Source organism: Callorhinchus milii, unplaced genomic scaffold (genome assembly GCF_018977255.1).
Source record: "Callorhinchus milii isolate IMCB2004 unplaced genomic scaffold, IMCB_Cmil_1.0 Scaffold14, whole genome shotgun sequence".
In the NCBI taxonomy this organism is placed as follows: Eukaryota; Metazoa; Chordata; class Chondrichthyes; order Chimaeriformes; family Callorhinchidae; genus Callorhinchus; species Callorhinchus milii.
The window spans coordinates 10,458,323-10,477,761 of NW_024704755.1; the positions used below are offsets into that span (position 1 = coordinate 10,458,323).

The 19,439-nt window shown below is 38.4% G+C and overlaps 1 protein-coding gene across 1 annotated transcript in view; it reads left to right on the plus strand.

Moving 5' to 3' along the window:
* fto (FTO alpha-ketoglutarate dependent dioxygenase) overlaps positions 1 to 18,725 on the plus strand; it is a 150,148-nt gene extending 131,423 nt beyond the window's left edge. Inside the window, exons 9-10 of the mRNA XM_007889581.2 lie at positions 8,220 to 8,375; positions 18,597 to 18,725. Coding sequence (XP_007887772.2) covers positions 8,220 to 8,375; positions 18,597 to 18,603 — 163 coding nt within the window. The 3' untranslated portion in view covers positions 18,604 to 18,725. The remainder of the gene's footprint in view (positions 1 to 8,219; positions 8,376 to 18,596) is intronic.
* The last annotated feature ends 714 nt before the right edge of the window (positions 18,726 to 19,439 follow it).

Below are 19,439 nucleotides of genomic sequence, written 5' to 3' on the forward strand. Positions count from 1 at the left end.
CACTAAATACTGTGGGAAATGTTAGCTAGCAACAAATGCTTATATCACTTTATTGCATTAAATATGGCACTTAAGTTCCACATTATATGCCATCTTATTTATCAGAAATCATTTTAAATATTAAATGCTTCTGTTAGACTTTAGTTCACTGTGTAAGCCCAGGAAAGCACAGGAGTTGCATTTTGCATTGAACATACAGTGATTTCTATTTAATTAAAATGTAAAATTACATTTTTCAAACCCAACAATTCCTTTATGATAGCTATTCAAAAAATGTAATCTTTGCCCATATGAAATATAATACATTCTTCAAGCGAAGTTTATCTGCTCTGGATATGGTTTAATATAGGCCACTTCAAAATGAACAGGATCTGATCCTGTGCTGCGATAAGGGAGAATGGATTCTACTCTGTCCATCAAATGCCTAAATGCAAGAAATTTTGATTTGTTCCACACAGCACAGGGAGTCTAATTCAGATTAAATCAAACTGGTAGCTTATATGGGACTTGGGTATTGTTGGATATTTGAATAGCTCTATAAATAAATCAGTTTATTAGAGGCCATTTTAAACAATTCAGAAAGAGAGTGAGAGAGAGTGAGAAAGAGAGAGAGATCCAAAGCCAAGTGTGAAGTTTTATCAGAGAGGAGTTTGGAAGAGGCAGGTAGCTCACTGAGAAGAGAAGAACCATTTTTAGATAAGTTTTGAGCGAAAGTAAAAGAGATTTTATTCAAGAAAGGGTTGAGATAATCATCTGAGGAAGTGATTGCACACATTATACATATCCACTTGCCTGCATACCATGCTGATTGGAATAGTCCAAAGAGCTAATATTTCAAGACTTTTATAAGAATGCACAGACGCAAAATAGTACTGCAGTATAAATTTCTTTATTGATTTTTTTGTTTGCTCTCAGGTTACAAACTTAATAGTGGTTATTATAAACAGTACAAAATTAAAGTTATTTGGGAAAATACCGTTCTTGTATTCATAACTATTATCCTTCATAGAACGTCTTAAGAGAATGATATTATAATTGTTGTTGGAAGTACAGAGAACCATAGAAATTTATAGCACAGAAGAAGGCCCATTGTGGCTGGTTCTTTGAAAGAGCAATCAATTTAGACCTATTTACCTGTCTTTTCCCCATTGCCTTGTTAATTACTCCTGTTTTATAAGAGGAACAGGGCAGGTATTGCAAGTTTTAAAGAACAGTCACTTTGAGGTGGCACATATCACAGATCAGCAAATGAGCATCATCAGCAAAGGACATTTCTGGAGTCAAAGCTGACACAGGGAAGACAATCAAAGGGAGTCTGTTATTTAGGGGCCCTTAAGCAGGATAATGTCTATTGCAGGCCTTGGTACTGTTTCTCAACTTGCTGACCTCTCCAGCCTCCTGTACGGTTTGCATATTTTTGTGTAGCTGACGATTGAGGCTTTTGCATTGCTTCCAGCACTTTGACGCTAGGTGACAGAGCTGTTAAGGAGTGAATTCACATCGGCAGCACTAAGGCAGGATAAAGCAAGATAGAAGTTGTGGAAAGGAAGAGATAGCTAACAACAAAAAGAAACCACAAGAGAGAATAGTGAGAATAAGAAAGGTGAGGGCTTCCAAGCAGGATTTCACTCAGGGATGTGCCATTTGTTGGAGACTCGATCCGCAAATGGAATTATTCATAGCGGAAAAAAAAACAATGCTCCCCAAAAATAGTAATATACTGACAAAAATACAGAAATTATTATTTTATCATTTGCCATGTCCCGTTCCTGCTTGCTCGCCTCCTCTCTGAAGGCACTGACCCATGCTCAGGTATATATTGCACAGACCCCAGCTGTCTTCTGGAACCTTCTCTAGGCTAAATGGCCATTGTTCATGTTCAAGCCTAGGCTAAGAGTTGGAGCACTTTATTCCACCATGAGATAGCTCTAAGACATGATAAGGCGCTATATCAAATGCAAGGGTTATTATTATTATAAGGGACATTGCAGCCTAATGCTATCTTTATTCAAAGTCTCGTTCAAACAGGGCACTTTGGATAGTGGTCAGCAGTGGAAACCCTAACAGATTTTACCCTCTCTAGTCCAGGGATGCTAAGGTCAATTGCTGTGCCCCCCACCACTGCCACAGCTGAGATCTCCCGACTCAACACAGACCTGTAATGGAACCCAAAACCCGAACCTCCAATCTTCTTATTCATTCCCAATAATCTGACCAAAGTACTTATGCTGCTAAAAGTAAAAGTAAGATTGTTGCACTCTTTAGCACTCTTTATTATTCACAGTTCATGGAATACTGTTCTAAATGTACTGTAATAGAATGGACTATAGTTTTAATGCATGTTTTCATAAGTAGTTTACAGGAATAATAATGCCATGATGCAACTCTGTAAAGATGAGTTGCTATTCTCTTGTATGAAATTGTATATCTTTGTTTTATGTTCTCTGTCCCACCATACAAAGTTAGGTAACTCAAGCCTGAGTACCCTAAAGCTACTGATATAACTTGTATCTAGGTGTTTCTAGACATGATTCATATAATTAACAAACCTGCTTGGCCTCCGTATTGTTGCCTACGGTCAGGTGGGAACAGAGTAAGTTTCAGATGACCTTATCATGTGACTAGAGTCAAAGATCAGGTGCCACTTACTGTTCAGCTGTCATTCTACCCCATTCATCACCTTAGTCATATTACTGACAGTGAGACAAATGGGCCTGGGTATAAGATGTTTTCAGCGTACTACCTGCTAGCCTAAAACCTTAATTGCTAGTCATAAATTTTCATGTGTTAAATGGTGCCATAGACCAGACAAGTGCCTTTAGCCAAGAAGGCTTTAAAAGTCTGTGCTACCTAATTTGTTTCTCATAAACAGTTTGATGGACACCCAGACAGGCTAGCCAAGCAGCGTGGTTGTCGTATGGTATTTTGTAGAGTTTGGTATTAAGGCACGTAAATTATGCCCAGGATTCACAACATCACTCTCTGATCATAAGCATGGGACACTTTCCCATTCTTGGGGGAGAAATTTCATTTGGGTTGATCTATATTTACTCTGCAGTTGAGAGCTGATTATCTGCAATAATCAGTGGGACCAGCCCCAGTGTGGATATTATCATCAGGCAAAACACAAATAGACTACAGTGCTAACTAAAATATGGTTACATCATGTATTACTATTGCTGTTAGACGACAGTGTGCCAGCAATTCTCTCTGTTTGTCTGTCTCCCTGCCTCTCTTTCTTTCCCTTTCACTTTGCCTTTTTCTGTCTCTAAAGTGACTCTTTCTCCATTTGGGCCTCTATCTGTCTGTGTGTGTCTCTGCTGCAGAGCGTTCTAAGAATTTCGAGTCAGTAGCTGAGCCATACAGATCAGGAAAGTCCAAGGTTCAATTCCCGGCCTGTGCTGAGTTAGCGAATCTCAGCGTGTGTATCAATAATGGCATTGCAATTTCACTTTGCAGGGTCCATCGGCTGGCTAACATTGCCTGCCAAGGATCTGGCAGAACATTTGGTTGGGCTGATAATAATGACGTTACGTTCAACCGCAAAGAAATGAAATGCATCCCTATTATGTCAGTCTTCAAAGTTGAGTACCTACCAAACCTAAATAAAAAGCAATTACAGTATGTATCAGCAAAATTTGATGACAAGTATAAAAAAAACACTTTAGATGTGTATGATATCCTGCTGGTGTGTTCAATTGAATTTTGAATACATTTTAACAATATCATTCTAAAAAGGACTTTCAGAATTGGATGCCTTTTAAGAGGAAAGACATTATAATGAGGTTTTGCTGCCTCAGCCTGTGTGCTTTAGAGTAGATTGTGACCTTATTTTCATTGCTAAATTCAGATGGACTACCTAACATAATAGGATAAACAAGAACAGTTTACAGAAAGGAAGCTATCAATCGGATCAATTAAGACAGTTAGACAAATTCGATGGTCAAATATGGCTCAAAACAATTCATGTCATTTCTAGCCTGTTGCACCATCAGTATCTTTACTTCAAAACAAAACCTATTGCAAAGTGTTAGGTTTAATTTAACTATCCATTTGATTTCTGATTTCTCAGTCTTGCTTTTCTGTTTTAACAGGAGTGTGTCTATTTATTAAACAATGAGGTTCTACAACACACCTTTGGTAACAGAAGTTACAAACAGTGTTATTGGGTCACGAGAACCCTCTTCCTAAGTAGTCTCTTCAGAGTGACCAGTTACCAGCAGGAGGTGCAATTTTTGACTCCTGTTATGAATATCACATTTTAAACCTACGAATGCTGTTGACCTCAACACCAGCTTGAAGGAGTTGTCAAGCCTGACAATTCAACTCCCTTGCACCAGATAGAAACAAGTTTACTGACTTAACACTGGTTCACACCGGCAAGATGGATCGCAAATGGTTTTCACTTTCAGTCCATCAACATTTGTAGGTGACTAGCAAAAAGAAATATCATTCAGAGTTGAAGAGGTATGGACAGTTTATCTGTTTAAAATTGAAGTTGCAAGTTACTTCTCACTGGTTCCCCTGGCAAATAGTTTTTAAAATTTTCTAAAAAATCATGTTGAAGCAGCAATTACAGCCCTTAGTTTGACGTTGGCCGGCACAAGTACAATTTGTCGCCTCCTCTGAAACTTACCGAACGTGGAGCTGTTTCATCAAGGTCTGAGTAGACAGAAAGTCCACTCACTCTGGTCTGTTATGTCATTGAGACGTCTCAAAGCGCTTCACAGGATATACTGTAAAGTGAATTGACTGTATATTTTGTGGGTGAAACGTAGCAGCCAATTTCGCACAGCATTCTCTGCCAGCCAAGAGATGGGAGGGGAGCAGAGGGGTTCAACATCAAAGTTTCTCCACACTTGAAATTTGGCCATTTAAACACTTAGCTTTAATACTTGAGCCTTTAAATTCCAACAACAACAAGATTCCATTTATAGAGCGCCTTTCACGTCGGGAGGACGTCCCAAGACGCTGTACAGTTGGGTCAGGACCCGAGCAAGGGAGAAATGGTCAGGGTGAGGGGAGGGAAGGGAGGGAGCGAGGATGGGGTAGAGAGTCAAGAGGGGAGCTGAATGCACGGTCAAAGAGAAAGGTCTTGAGACCGGCCTTGAAGGAGGAAAGGGAGGAAGCGGCGAAGGCACTGGGGGATAGAGTTCCGGAGCCTAGGGGCTGAGAGGCTGAAGACCCGGCCACCGATGGTAGGGCGGTTGGGGCGGGGGATGTGGAGCAGACCGGAGCCAGAGGAACGGAGGGTACGGGCAGGTATGTAGGGGGATAGTAGGTCAGAGAGGTAGGAGGGAGCGAGACCGTGAATGGCCTTGTAGGTGAGGATGAGGATCTTGAATTCAAGAGAAAAATACAATCCCCCAACCCCGCTCCCCCTCCCCGCACCATTGTTTTTTTTAAAACTAATGGCTACAGAAATTGACAGAAACAACCAGAAGGCCGTTAAAATTAATCATAATTTGTAAATGTTTGATTTTGTGAAGTGGTGGTGAGGGCATGGCTCCCTCTTTAAGTGATGAGTGTGTGCAGATGAGAGTACGTGTTTTTCAGCAGTAATTGGATGCATGTGTAGTGTCTTGTCAAATCGAGGGCAGATGTAGACAGTCCACATAGAGCGCATCACTGTCATTCACTGTCTCCCAGGTGTTTTGTAATTCTATTCCCTGGTTTGTTTTGGGGGTGTTTTTCTGGTAACTTTGTTCCTGAAGATTGTATTTTTTAAATCCCAGATTGTATGTACTGTACGACTGCCAAAACACCTCTTATGGCTCTTAAAGGCTTTCATTTTAAGCAACCTACTTGTCAGCTGTAAATATTCGAACATGTCCGCTGCATTTCAAGTGTCAGTGAAGCCTCGCACGGTCACTCCAGTGCAGCTATGGACTCTTAAGCTTGAATGGAAGTGCGGCTGTGATTTATACTGTTTATGTGTTGCACCTCGCCATTTTAAGAGGAAAGCAATCTGTCACACTAGCTGCCATCTAAAGACTGGCTGAGCTGCCAACTCTCTGTCCTTTATGTTTAACTGTGCTAGAGATTGCACTCGTCTTAATAAGAAATGGCACTGCGCAGTATCTAAGCAGAGCTATAGCTTCACTTGTACTGCTGGTCTTTCAATCCTCTGTGACTTCTCACTTCTACCATATCAGTATACCTTCAATCCTGCATTCCTTGCTCGACTGCTAAGGATGCCTATCAGACATTTCGCTGCCAGTATTCCCGGGTGTTTGACTGGCACTTATTTTAGTACTCTATTACATTTATGATGGGTTATCTATTCATGGAGATCTGGATCGTGAACAATAACTGGCATTTAATTGCTACAGCGGAGTGTCGAGAGCTGTTCAGACAAATACTGTGCATCTCTTTGCCTATTTGTTAGAACTGTTCTCAAATTTCATTCATTTCTAGCTTCACCTTTGAGGTGAACATCACACACAGGATGTTACAGCATCCAGGCTAGCTGTTTTCCTCGCAGAGACTATGAAATGACTTTGTGGAGATGGAATGAGTCGTGGCGAGAAAGGATATAACTGATTGGCAAAAACACTTCATTAAATCAATTTTTGTTGTGCAGTTCTGATTTTGTAATAAGCGTTGAACTACAGGCCAACTGTAAAGCATAATGCAGCCTTAAAACCGCATGAAAGGCATTGCTACGAAAATCTATTGATCTGGAAGACCAAGCACAGCGTTAAAGTCATTTAGTGTGCAGACTGATGCTGAGCTGAAAGGCATTTTGTCCCTTGACTTTTACATTAACCTTCTATTGACTGCTCAGATACCCTTAATTAACCCAGATCTTAGCAGAAGTGGTTAATTGTAGCTTCACAAATGATGTTTCCTAATGTAACTAGCCTTAAGATTCTGTCAATAATGTATCAACTCTGATTTATAAAAAAAAAGTTCCTTTTTATCCGGAGACATATAATGTCCTATCTGCTCAGTCATTTGTGGTAACTGAGCTGTCCTGCCTAGCTTTTGTTCCCTTAATTCTTGTTTTAAATAAATAATGAGAACGTTTAAACACATTACTCTTTTCAAGGCCCTGAGGTCAGGTAATCTTATTATTTATGAAGTGATGTGCTACATAATAGTGCTTAGTGCATGTTAACAGATGCTATTATCCTGAAATGATGTAGACTGCTGAAGATATATTGGTATATTATATGTTAATACTGTCTTCACTGTGTAATGTACTGCCAGTCTGAATTCTGTAGATGTTTGTGTAGCAATTAGGTACACACAGCAAATACTGTTTAGTGGTTTTAAGTGTGCATACAGTATTAAACGTGTATCTGTTTATATAGCTATGCTAATAACATTCTTAGACAGTGAACTATACCTCAAATCACCTGGTTTAAACTGTTGTGTGGAACAGTTCAAAGATTGATTAATTTCATATTTGTGCATTAATTTCTTTGAAAGGATTGAGTTGTCAAAACTAGTATGGAAAAATATGATTTAAGTTGTGATGTTCAGTGTATTGAAATACATTGACATCTAATCTCTGATGCTGTTGATATTACAGTATTACAGCCTGGGATTTTCACAGTACCACAATCTGTGATTGAAAGAAATATGTCACATCTTTTGCATCCTAATGAGCACGCTTTGAAGATCTGTTTTGTAACCAGCTTTCATCTTGGGTTATCAATTCATAAAGTACATTTTTGAGATGTACTGTTTCAGCATTTTGTTTAATAAATGTTATATGTTAACATAAATCCAGTGTATTTCATGTCAGACAAGTGTCTTAAAATTGAATAAATATCTTTTTGTCAGATTAAGTAATTTACTGGGGAGTCAAAGTAAAAGCTACAAGTTAAAACAGTTTTGCCCTCCACCCTAATGAAATTGATGAGGAAATTACAGCATGTATGAGACAATATAAGACAGACCTGCTTCAGGGGATTGGGAAACAAGCAATATGTGCATTGGTTTCCCTGTGATGTGTTTGATTTGCATTAACAGTTGGCAAATATTATTAATACATTCAAAAACGTTTGGATTTTGTTGCTGTTGAGATGAATGATTGCTCTCAATGTTACTTTGGATTTGTGTTCAGTGATTGAAGTACTTTAAACATCAATTTAAAAAATAAATCTCCTTTTGACTTTAACTTGGTCTCTTATGTAACCTGTTTTGATCTAGTTATAGTGGTGAAATTGCTTTTACTTTGTACGTTAACATCTCTTGTGTTTCCTTTCCAGGTGTCAGTCCAGACTTGTTAATAATCTACCAATTGATGACCAGCCAGAATGTCGCCCTCATTGGCAAGATGAAGACCCTGATATGCCCCTACCCTATGACCTGCAAGAAACTATCTCATGTTTGAGGAATCGTTTCATGTCTGCAAGTAAACAGTGGTGAGTATCGAGAAGAAAAATGAATTTGATTTACTTATTCTTATCTTTCAGCATGCACTACAGTGCCCTCAGCACATGTGCAAACAAGGAAGGTTAGAGTTTATAGAAAGCTTTTTACCCACCCACCCCTAGCCTTCCCTCAAAAAAGAAAACATTTTATTTGATAAGAAACAGACAGCTGTGTACATATCCATTTGTAGGGCTTATAATATCATTACAGTCTAAAATTCTGGAACTCTTGGAAAAAAAATTTTTTATGAAAAGATGTCGGAGACTGATATCTGAAAAGAGATGATCTTATTCCCCATTAGACTTTACGTATGGGTGATACCGTACTAAGATGTGGTTGGATTGGACCAGCTGTTCCTTCTATTTTCTTATTGGGTCGTAAAGCTGAATAGAGCCAGATTTTCTTGTCTTGAGTTTCAACCGATCAAAATGTTATGGTGTTGAACATGGGCCGTAATCCAGTCAATGGAATGTCCTCGATACCTTGATTCATAAAATAAGCTATGTGATTTCAAAAATGGTTTTGCCTTGGGGATTTGATGTGCTCCAATTACATTTTGAACTTCAGGATTTGGCATCTGATATCAAGTCTGACTCGTTTCTTTTAACCCTTTGCTTATTGATTTTCTTTTGTAAGCCAGTAACAATGTTTTGTCTAACCCTTTAGAAAATTGGGATCACAAAATGGCACTAACATTACCAGCAACGTAGATGCTTTTTTCCAAGGAGTTCATGTCAATAATGGACCACTTAGCTTTGCACTTGACCTATAATAAAAATGGATCCTACAAATATACTAGGTGTATGTATGTAAACGTTATGCTTATCTTTCAAAGATACACCTTGACAAAAATATCATTCCAAGCTGACTTTACAAAGACTTCATTTGGATTTGGAAACCATTGTGTCTCCTTCCATGAAGGCAAGGTTACTATGATGGCACAAGTTGGAGCAGCAATGTATGTTGTCATTGAGTGGTGGAATCACTTTGTGCTTTCCGTGGCCTTTCACTCCACTGAGTCTCAATCTCAACAGGGTCACTGAGAAAAGTGACAAGTGGAATCAGACCTGAGCTGCTTTGGCACATCTTCTGGTGGCTGGCTGAGAATGGAGATTGCAGGATATTTGCCCGTTTTACACTCCTGGTGTAGAGAAATGGGGTTCATACTCTTACAAAAACAGATTAATTCCATATTGATTCGTGCAAGCTTCAGTAATAGAAACCACAGTCACTCCATACACACGTACACAGGCATTGAACAATCACATGCACTTCCAAACTATTTACTTAACATCTGCCTGTCATCCATTTTAATAATCAATATGTCCAATAAGCTAGAAAGCATTGTGGTGGGGTGAGGGAGAGGGAGGTTTAATAAATGGAAATACTTAATATTTTTTGGTCGGCTGAATGTCTGACACAAGCAAAAATCCGTCGCCATGCCAAGAGTCCCACATATGTGTGCCATCTACACACAAACATTTCCCTGTGTCAAGATTACCCTCTTTTCATACCTAATTCTGGAGATTATTGGGCCCAGATTGGCAAGAGCCAAGTGCAGAGTGTGCAAAATACATAGTGCACCTGTTTACACTGTGAAAAATACATCAGCATTACTCGTTCATGTTTGTTCTGACCAGGAGAATAAAAACCTAGAATAAAGCCATTAATCAATTCTAACAATATTCAACAAAACTGAGCTGTAAAATATTCGGAATAACCCATCACAAGTAACATACTATTACCAATCTCTTTTCCATTAACTGAAAGGATAAAGGCACAAATGTGAAGCCAAACATCTGTCACCAAGCTTCAAGCCTGTTAATATGTGTTTATCTGTCAGCCGAGCAAATGAATTGCTTTTATCCTTTTTCAAAAAAAAAATGGCTTTCGGATTTGGAAAAGCACCATACTAAATGCACTGATAAATTCTGACCTCTCAATGGTTTCAGCAGTAATGCTATAAAGGGTTTCTGTGGGTGGGGGGTGGGTGGAGTTTAAGGGTTAAGTCCGTGTCCTGTGTATATTGACATGATTCTAACATCAGACATACTTGGGAAATGGTTTAAGTTATGCTTCAATATCGCAGGACAAAGCTGGTTTTAAAATGTTTTCATTCATATCTTTGCGTACCTTTACTTTTCATCAGTCCAAGATGAATGATTTGAAAATATCCATATGTTTGACAAGCTGAATTGATTACAAAGAATACAGATCTATTTGCCTGTCTACACTTGTAGTTGCAGACAGTATATATCAGTTGCACTTCTGCTGTCTTTTTGTGCCAATTCACAATACAACAGATATCAGATGGATATTTGTGGTTTCAACATATATATTTTTTAAAAATGAAGATTTCTATTTGATTCTGCTTCCCTTATTACTATCCGGTCTCTCCACATGCCTATTTCCATGGAAAATGGGAAGCGGTAAAAGGATTTGGACTTTTCCCTCATTCATTCAGCCTCCCATTGTCTGGTTAGATGACACAAGATGTGATTTCTGCAGGCAGGGTGCACACAATCAGATTTTCTCCATCATTCATCACGATCCCAGAACGATTGACAAGTTGCCAAACCATCAGAAGAAACACTGGGTCTCTATCTCTTTGAGAGACCTTGACAAGGATTCCCTGTCTGCACCAAATACGAGCAAGCCCAAGTAAATGGTTTTAGTTTACTTATACCTGGTTTAGCATCATTGGCTTTGTTGTATAGCACAGTATATTACGCTGTGTATTTTCAGCATTTGAAACCATTTTATTTTATAATTTAATGTTAAATTTCACACGTTGGATTTCAAATTCAGTGAAAAGACGACTGACAGGTATGCCCATTGTTTCTGGCGCCTTTCCTTCAACTGAGACATTACTTTGTGTAATTTCTGTCAAACGTTCCGGGGAAGGTGACACATAAGAAACTGTAACTGCGTTTGATCATTGAGACTGTAGTAGCAGAGACTCAGAAGTTTCCCAAACCAATAAAAATATTAATGATCAGACAACCTTGAGATTTCTTCTTCTATGGATCTTGCTCCACAGTTTCAAGTTGAAGGATCAAAAGAAGGCCAGACTACCCAGAAGATCTACATTTGATTCAATCTAAAATCCTTCTTCATGGAAAAAATGTTGCTTCCACTTTATCTACCGTAAAAGCCATAGGTGAGGCACACTGTTGTCAAATGCTAAGGATCACACCATTTCCCACCAGTGCTTAGGAACAGTTCACTGACTGCAGATAAATTAGATAAGATCACCCACGAGATATCCAACACAGGTGATTCCATTGTGAAACCTTTTGTCCAGTGGCTGGTCTTTCATTGCACGACTGCAGTCTCACCACTGCACCCGGGATCCTGAAAGTTGGTGGTCTCCATTAAGCCTCAACTCATCTCTGTCTAGGTGAGAGCTGGAAAGCTCTGAGACTGAGAGCTCCAAAGTACCAAAAGAGACTTAATGCAAAGTTTGCAGTTCACTAAGTAACTTTTAGAGAAGAATGTTGTTAAGATCACCATATTCTGACTATAATGTAATTGAGCAGGGCCCACTATCAGCCCAGCCCACAAGATTCCTTTTTTTGTATCAATCTCTAAATCTAATAACCCTAAATCTCTATAGTTTATATGAATTTGTTTGGTTTCATGTTTAAAACCTTTGCAGTGCAGGTAAACCTTTGGACAAACCCAGAGTTGTATTTGAAATGTACTGAATGAACCTGCATGACTTATAAATTGAATTCTTGTCCATTCAGTGAATCCCAAAACTTCCTGCCTGTCTAGTTTCAATCTTTTATCAATTCTTCTAATACAAAATTATAATTGGAATAGTTTGCGGAGATCAAATTGATCAGTGTTCAGAGGTACTTGCGTCTCTCTGCGGACTTGTGCTACTGGCGTCTACTGTGAAATTTTTTTGATAGGATTTCAGAAACATTCAAGAGGTAAGTGGCAAGTGAAATAAATAGCTAGTTAGCACTTTTACAATTCTGAACACATCCAGCTGGTTTATGAGCGCTCAAAATCCTCTTAAAGCATGTCCAGCTTACTGAGCTATTGCTTGGCTGAACTTGCTGCAAAGACACAAAATCATCCTCCTCGCCTGTGTTTATTGCTTGACCCCAATGGCCAACCCAAAGCTGCCTGAAATAAACTCCCTTTATCAGTCGATGACTCAACCTTGCATCTTCTATACTTAGGAAAGACAGCTTTGTGTTATGTGTCGGGGTTGAGGGGATGAGTTGTCAGGTCGAGCGCTCAGATATTATCTACAAATATGACAGGTAATTTGTTCAGGGAGCACTCTGGGATGACAAGCTATAGTGCTGTTGTAAAACATGGCACCTGAGAGGTGTGCAGGTTTGTGGAAATCAGAGGCTATCATTGCTCTTTGTTTCCATCTTTTTGTTATGTGACGCTCGGTTGTGTGTGTGTGTGTGTGTGTGTGTGAAAATGTTTTCTGATAGGTTTCAATTTAGAGTCCAGGAAACACTGTGCCCTCACACCTCCCAGTGTGTCCTGGTTTGACCTAATCAGCCTTAGGTTCATCACCAGACTCAGTCTGACTTGAGATTTCCTGTTTATCTTCGGACCCAATAAAATAACCAGAAGATACCCAGTTGTGACAGTGTGTTCGTTTGATTATCTTATAGTTGAACCACATCTTACCCATCAGTCAGCAGGTATATAGGAAAGGCCAGTTTTCTTTGGATACAAGCCAGTTATTTATTTGGCAATTGTTCAACCACCCCATATTAGTGTTTGCAACAATTGGGTATAAATATTTTTTAATAATTAGTTTAACCATTTTATCGAATGTGTATTTTATTTCGGCTACAATTGTGTTTGTTTTGAGAAAGTGAGAGTTTACAAATATTAAAATTTAGATTCATATTTTAAATTGCATAAAAAGGTTGTGTTTTTATGTCAATTGCTACTTTTGAGAACAGATTGGGCAGCAATGTGGGTGTTTAAGCCATGGGAAACTTATAAGATGATGATGCCTGTCTGGTGGTAGAGACACTAACTTGGTATTAAGTGACGGAAGCACTTCTGTTGAGCAAACCCTAAAAATAGGCATTATGACTATCATAGCATAGATAGAGTCTAAAGGAACTCTCAATGCTTCTGATTAAATATAAGCAACAATGTACTGAATTGTGGTTAAGTAATAATGATCTTGCTGAAAGAAAGGAATCAGATATGCCCTAATTGCTTGAGATTCATAAGACACATGTATTACCAGGAACATTATTAATGTAACATTATTAATTTAATGTTTTTTGGGGGGTGTTGATTTTTTGTAATATATTTGAAAACAATTCTAAAAAAAAATGCTTAACACTGCATTCAACATTGCATTAGATGATACACCATCTCTGTACATTATTAACCTGGTTGTAATTAAGTAATGTGATGTGTAGCTTGCATTTTGGCTGAGGTCTTAGCCAGCATGTGACAAGCTTAAATCTAGTCCTTTGTAGCATTTTAATTATTTGTTTTGAATGTTGATTTGAATTTTGTTTAAAAGACTGCTGCTTTTCAATTAATTCATTAGTGAATAGGAATTTTCCTAAACCAAACAAAATGGTTCTGTGATTCAAGCTGTAAACCACATGCCATGTTTTAGCTGAAATCATTTTTTTAAAAATTCTGCAGGGAACACCAGTACAGCAGCCACTGACAATGACAACTTTATGCTGTAGGGGATGTAATGATCCTGAATAGACATGTCTATTATCACGCAGCCTCTTAAAATTACTGTTTTCTCTCAAGACTACTCCATGAATGGCAAAGCGTCTCAGGAAGGGTTACCAATGCAGAATCTTTAAATGGTGGTATAGCTGGTATTTATAAATTAATCCCATTGCTTACGAATGAGACAGGCATTTAAATACATAATTAGTGCAACAAACTATGGTAATTAACTTATTAAGGAAGATCAGCTAATGGCTTTCATGGTTGTTTCAGCTGCCCATACTATCAGCACGTTATTGTTGTTTAAAGCGGACCTAAGAGCATAATATATCCCTGTTGTGTGTTATGGTGAACCAGGTCCTGGATGATTTGCCAGTTTAGACTCTCCAACAGTTTCCTCACCCTTTGTGAATGGATCATTTTATTATTTTTTTACATAAAGATTGAACCCATTCTGATACTTAATGCAAAATGCTCCAAACCAGAGAAAGTCACATGCTTAAAGCCAGTGAATATGCCAAGCAATATTACAATAGCAACAGTAAATTAGGAACGCAATCAAAGGCAATTACCCGTGATGAAAATTGTGTGCCTATTCAAATGCTGAAGTTAATTAAAGATCCCTTTTTCTCCCACAACAAATGAAGAAGGGGATAACTCAGAATTATGGGCTCTGTCTAAGTTCATTACTGGGTTGAAGTGATATTTCAGAAAGGACTAGACTAGTGAAATTTGCATTTGAAATAAAATGTTTTATCTTATAGGAATTCCCTCACACCTAAGGCTGATGGAGATTACTGGATTAGGCAAAATAACGGCTGCAAATCACCAGCCTCTTAAACTGAATGGGTGATATTCCCCTGTACCAGGGTGCGTGTTGCCCTCTGTAGTCTTATTCAAGTTCTATGCCTTCATTACACTTGGAAACTGCAGCAGAGAAACTAAGTGTAAGACTGAGACTCCACATTCACAGAATAGATTTTAATCAAAAGGAATCCATGGGTGCGTTTTATTTTTCCAGCTACATCTTTCTGACAATCACACATAATTCAATCATCCGGATCTCATCTAAAATGGATGAAAGGGTGCTTAATATAGCTGGCCCCTGCACGCACCAAAGTCAGCAAAGGCCACTTGTTTCAACAAGCAAACATGTGAACAGAGCTTTCATTCTCATCACTGAAGATAGGCCTGCCATTTTAATTTTACAGCATGATTTAAAATCTTAATCAGCACAGCGAAAAATTAGTGCCGAGGAGTTTTCACCCATTTTTTCTGGTTCACGGCTAGCCAGTCCACTGAACGCTGTGAACATTTAGGCGGTACTAAAAGGAGAGGCGAAAGGGTATTAAAATTTTTTTTTTTCTTATCGCAGCCTCTTAGCATTAAAATGTGACAGATTCATCAAAGGTTCTCTTCACCTTATCTGCTGTTGTCTGAAGGATATCACCACTGTGGAGATCTTCAAGTAGGTCTCTGCAGCATAAGTGATATCTTGATTGACACATCTTCAAATAAGACTCTGAATAGTTTTCCATATTGGTCTCAAAATAATTCAGATGTCAAATTACATCCAGCAGACTCCCAGACTCTGCTAGGGATGCTGAATAAATTTTTGAAATATTTAGGGAAAATATTGAATTTTTGCATTGGGTCAGGGTTCATATATTTTACTAATAAAAGAGGTCACCAGGATGTTTGATGATGAAGGGCTTGCGATGATTTTGTTGCTTTCAGTCAGCTGAACAACCCTCAGCAGAACAGACCAGATTTGTGATGACCTTTGTGTGTGTTTGTGTGTGTTCATCCTGTCCTGCAGTTTTTAGCATCTTCACATTTTGATGCTGCTTGTTGTGTTTGTGCTTAGCTGTGAACAAGGAAATAATTGAAGTCTTTTCACACCATGCTTTTAGCTAGTGTTGCCAGAGCTTGTCTTAAATTCAAGCACTTCCCATTTCACGCTGACCGCCAAGTGAAGTTAACCGCCAATTCTGGTAGGCACACAGTGCAGGAGGCTTTTGCTTGCTTTGCATTTCTTTCATTGGCTGACTTTTATGCAGATTTATTGCGCTTGTAGACCGTAATATGCAATTTGGGACTTTACTCTGTGTCAAAAGTTCTTCTATTTTGGGAATCGAATGCACTGGCAAGCATTATTCGGTGTAACGTCTTTAACTCGTTCACCAGAACAAACTCACTTTTGTCTCAATAAAATGCCTCTAGGAATGAATAAACTCTGTATCTGCTTGCATGATTTCCCCGTGCTGTTTCAACAAAACAAAATAAGCACCACTCTCTTGATCATGTATAATCCCGACCACTGGATCATTATTATAAAACCAAACTTATCACTTAGGCACTATTCCATTTGCAAAGTGTGCAAACCCGATTCAATGCGTTCTCCATTCTCACTGAAGCCTTTACTTTTTTTTTAAATTGAAGAATTATCAGTAATTCTCATCCTCCCCTTCCCTTCAGTCTTCGTTTCACATAATCAGCAGGCTTTTAAATTCCAAGCTTGTCGTGAGCTAGCCACTTCTGTTTGAATAATCTTGTTTCTCTGTGACTCCTTTCAACCTCGGTGGTACTATATATTGCAGCACGGGCTCAGGCCTTTCACCCAGGTTCTTAATAAAATAAAAATAATAAATATGTTAGCAGTGGTTTCATATAACAAAGTGGTAACATCAGCATACATAAATACCCTTGAATGGCACTTTTTATAATTACTGCACTTGAACTCATTGAATAATTGCTCTGGTTTAAGTGCTTAATGGGACATAACCTCTTAAGCATTTGTTTCGAAAATGATCTTGCCTGATATTGGTAGTTGCACATTGCAATACATTTAAATGCTCTGCATTTTCACCTCAAGAGTTTTATTAAAAGAAGGGGAACCCGTCCTGCCACAATTTGCATATGCAGATCCTGAAATGTTTGGTAAATTAAATTGCCACAAATTAATCTGAGAATATCTGAAATATGCCACCCTTTGACATCTAATTATTACCTTTTTTTTACATCAAGTCTGCACTGCTGCAACAAAATATTAGCATTTTTATTTTAGAAATGATCCATCGAAGATCGTAATTTTAGCTTGTAAATGCAGGACGTTGCATTATTTCCCAACTAATTCCAAACTGACTTGGATTGAAAAGGACAACACATATACGGAACTGAACTGTCAAGGTTTCTTTTTTCTATCAATAAACTGAAATTTAATACTCACTCATTAGCAGAAAGCTCCTTACTCCACCACAAATCCGTTAGCTACATCATTGAGCAAGCATTGAGAGTGTGAAATGAAAATTAAGTTTATTGTAATTTTTTAGCTGTTGCCCATATCAAAATATTCCCTTCATTGCTGATTCATGAAACAAGAGTACTGAAAATACAGAATTAAACAGACTGGATTATTTTTCATTTATTTTTGACTATTCTTCAATTCTTCCAGATTCGCCCACAAAATATAATCAGTTCACTTTACAGTATATTCTGTGAAGCGCTTTGAGACGTCTCGAAGATGTGATATATCAAATGCAAAACTGATATATTATGTGATTTTGCTTTTTTAATATAAATATACTCAGTTATTGTGAGAGCAACAAAATGCAAATAAGCAAATGTAACTGAAAACCAGTGTGATACTGTACAACTTTGAAATAACAACTTCAAGTGGAGGAAGCGATGTTCAGAGCCTTTGCTTCTCACTGATGACCTTTCCAGCGTGCAATTTAGAAGGGACATATATTAATTTCCTACCCCCTTGTTTACTCTCCCCTACGTGGCTTCCAATTGTCCCTATCACTTCTCTCGTTATTTCATTCTCCAGCATGACAGAAAAAAGAGCATTCTGTTGCAAGGCTATCCCCATAGCAGGGCAAAGCAACTCAATCGCATCTACAGCCTCAGTGCTTTCTCGTAGGATCTTTTCATTCCTGCTATGATTGCTGGGATAACTACAGTTCTGTAACTTTCTCACACTTTCGCTCACTGAAGAACAAGCAAAAACGAGAGAAATGGAATGCAAAACTGGAAAATATTTCTCAAGGAATTGTAGTTAGTGGAATCCATGGCCCATGGAAAGATCAACAGCTCTTTTGCTGTAACATGCTTCCTTCTGCTCTTATGTTCCAAAAAAAGCCTATTAGGTTAAGGTGGTGTGTGGGTCCATTGTTTGTTAAACCAGGAGGGAAAAATCTATTGTAAATCTGTGATTAATCTGTTCCATGCAAATTTTTTGATACGATTCCACTGGACTACAGTTCAAGTCCAAAGGAAAACCTGACCGTAACCACCAGGCATTTTGAACCCAATGATTCTAGTGAAAAATCATGAAAAGTGCTCAATATAAGGTTTGCAGTTTGTATCAAGGACAGGAGAAATGTAGTCGTGTTCCTCTGCTCCCACGTTTAATTCATACCATCTCAGATAAATGGTAGAAATGTGCATCTTAGAATGATGAGCTGTGTTACCACCTATGAATTAATCCTAAATACTTGTGTTTGGATTTCTTGCAGGAACTGACTCCCAAATCTCTTCCCATCGCCCCAGCTGGAATGACCTGATCTGACTTGATCTCCCAACTCTGTGCCAGGTGGACATCATTCATTTTATAATTTACCATTAAAAGCTTGATACAAAGTCAAGATGCCTTATTTGTTTGATTGCTGGTGAGGAATAGTTGGGTATAGAACAAGTCTATACCGCAAGATGATCTCAACATTTATGGTGACCCAGTAGATCTCAACCAGGATAACAGTTGGAGACACTAGGGTTAGCCACAATGTCTTCGTGCTGCACCTGTTGAAAAGTTCATATCTCGTCTGGACAGAATGCAGCTCAGCTGTGATTTCTCTCCCTTGTCAGTTGAATAACTTGCGACCGCACAGTCTAGGCTCACATGTGAAGAATGGTTGCTTCAACAAGAGGAAATTATTTTGCATTATCACCTTGAAATCTCAAAGCTCTTCACAAATAACATGCCAGCCAATTGAGCCAGCAAGGTTCCAGAAACAGCCAAGAGGTAAATGAGCAATTAATGTGCAGCATTATAGGCCAGGACACTTGGAGAGACTTTCTTCTCTAGGGATGTCTTAAACCTCACTTGAAGAACAGGCAGACAGTGCTTCAGTTTGACAAAGAATGGTGAGAAAGGTAAGCACATAGTTAGGTGACAAGAACATGGTTCTGTACCTTGGTAAGTCTATCTTAACTGTTGTCACATTTGTAAATTCTTAAAATAATAATCAGTTAAGTAATTTGATTACTATTGTTGCATACTTTATACGTGCAACTCAGCTTTATAGGCCTTTGGCAAGGACTAAGCGTGGAATTTGAAAAACATTTCAAGGGTTTTCTTC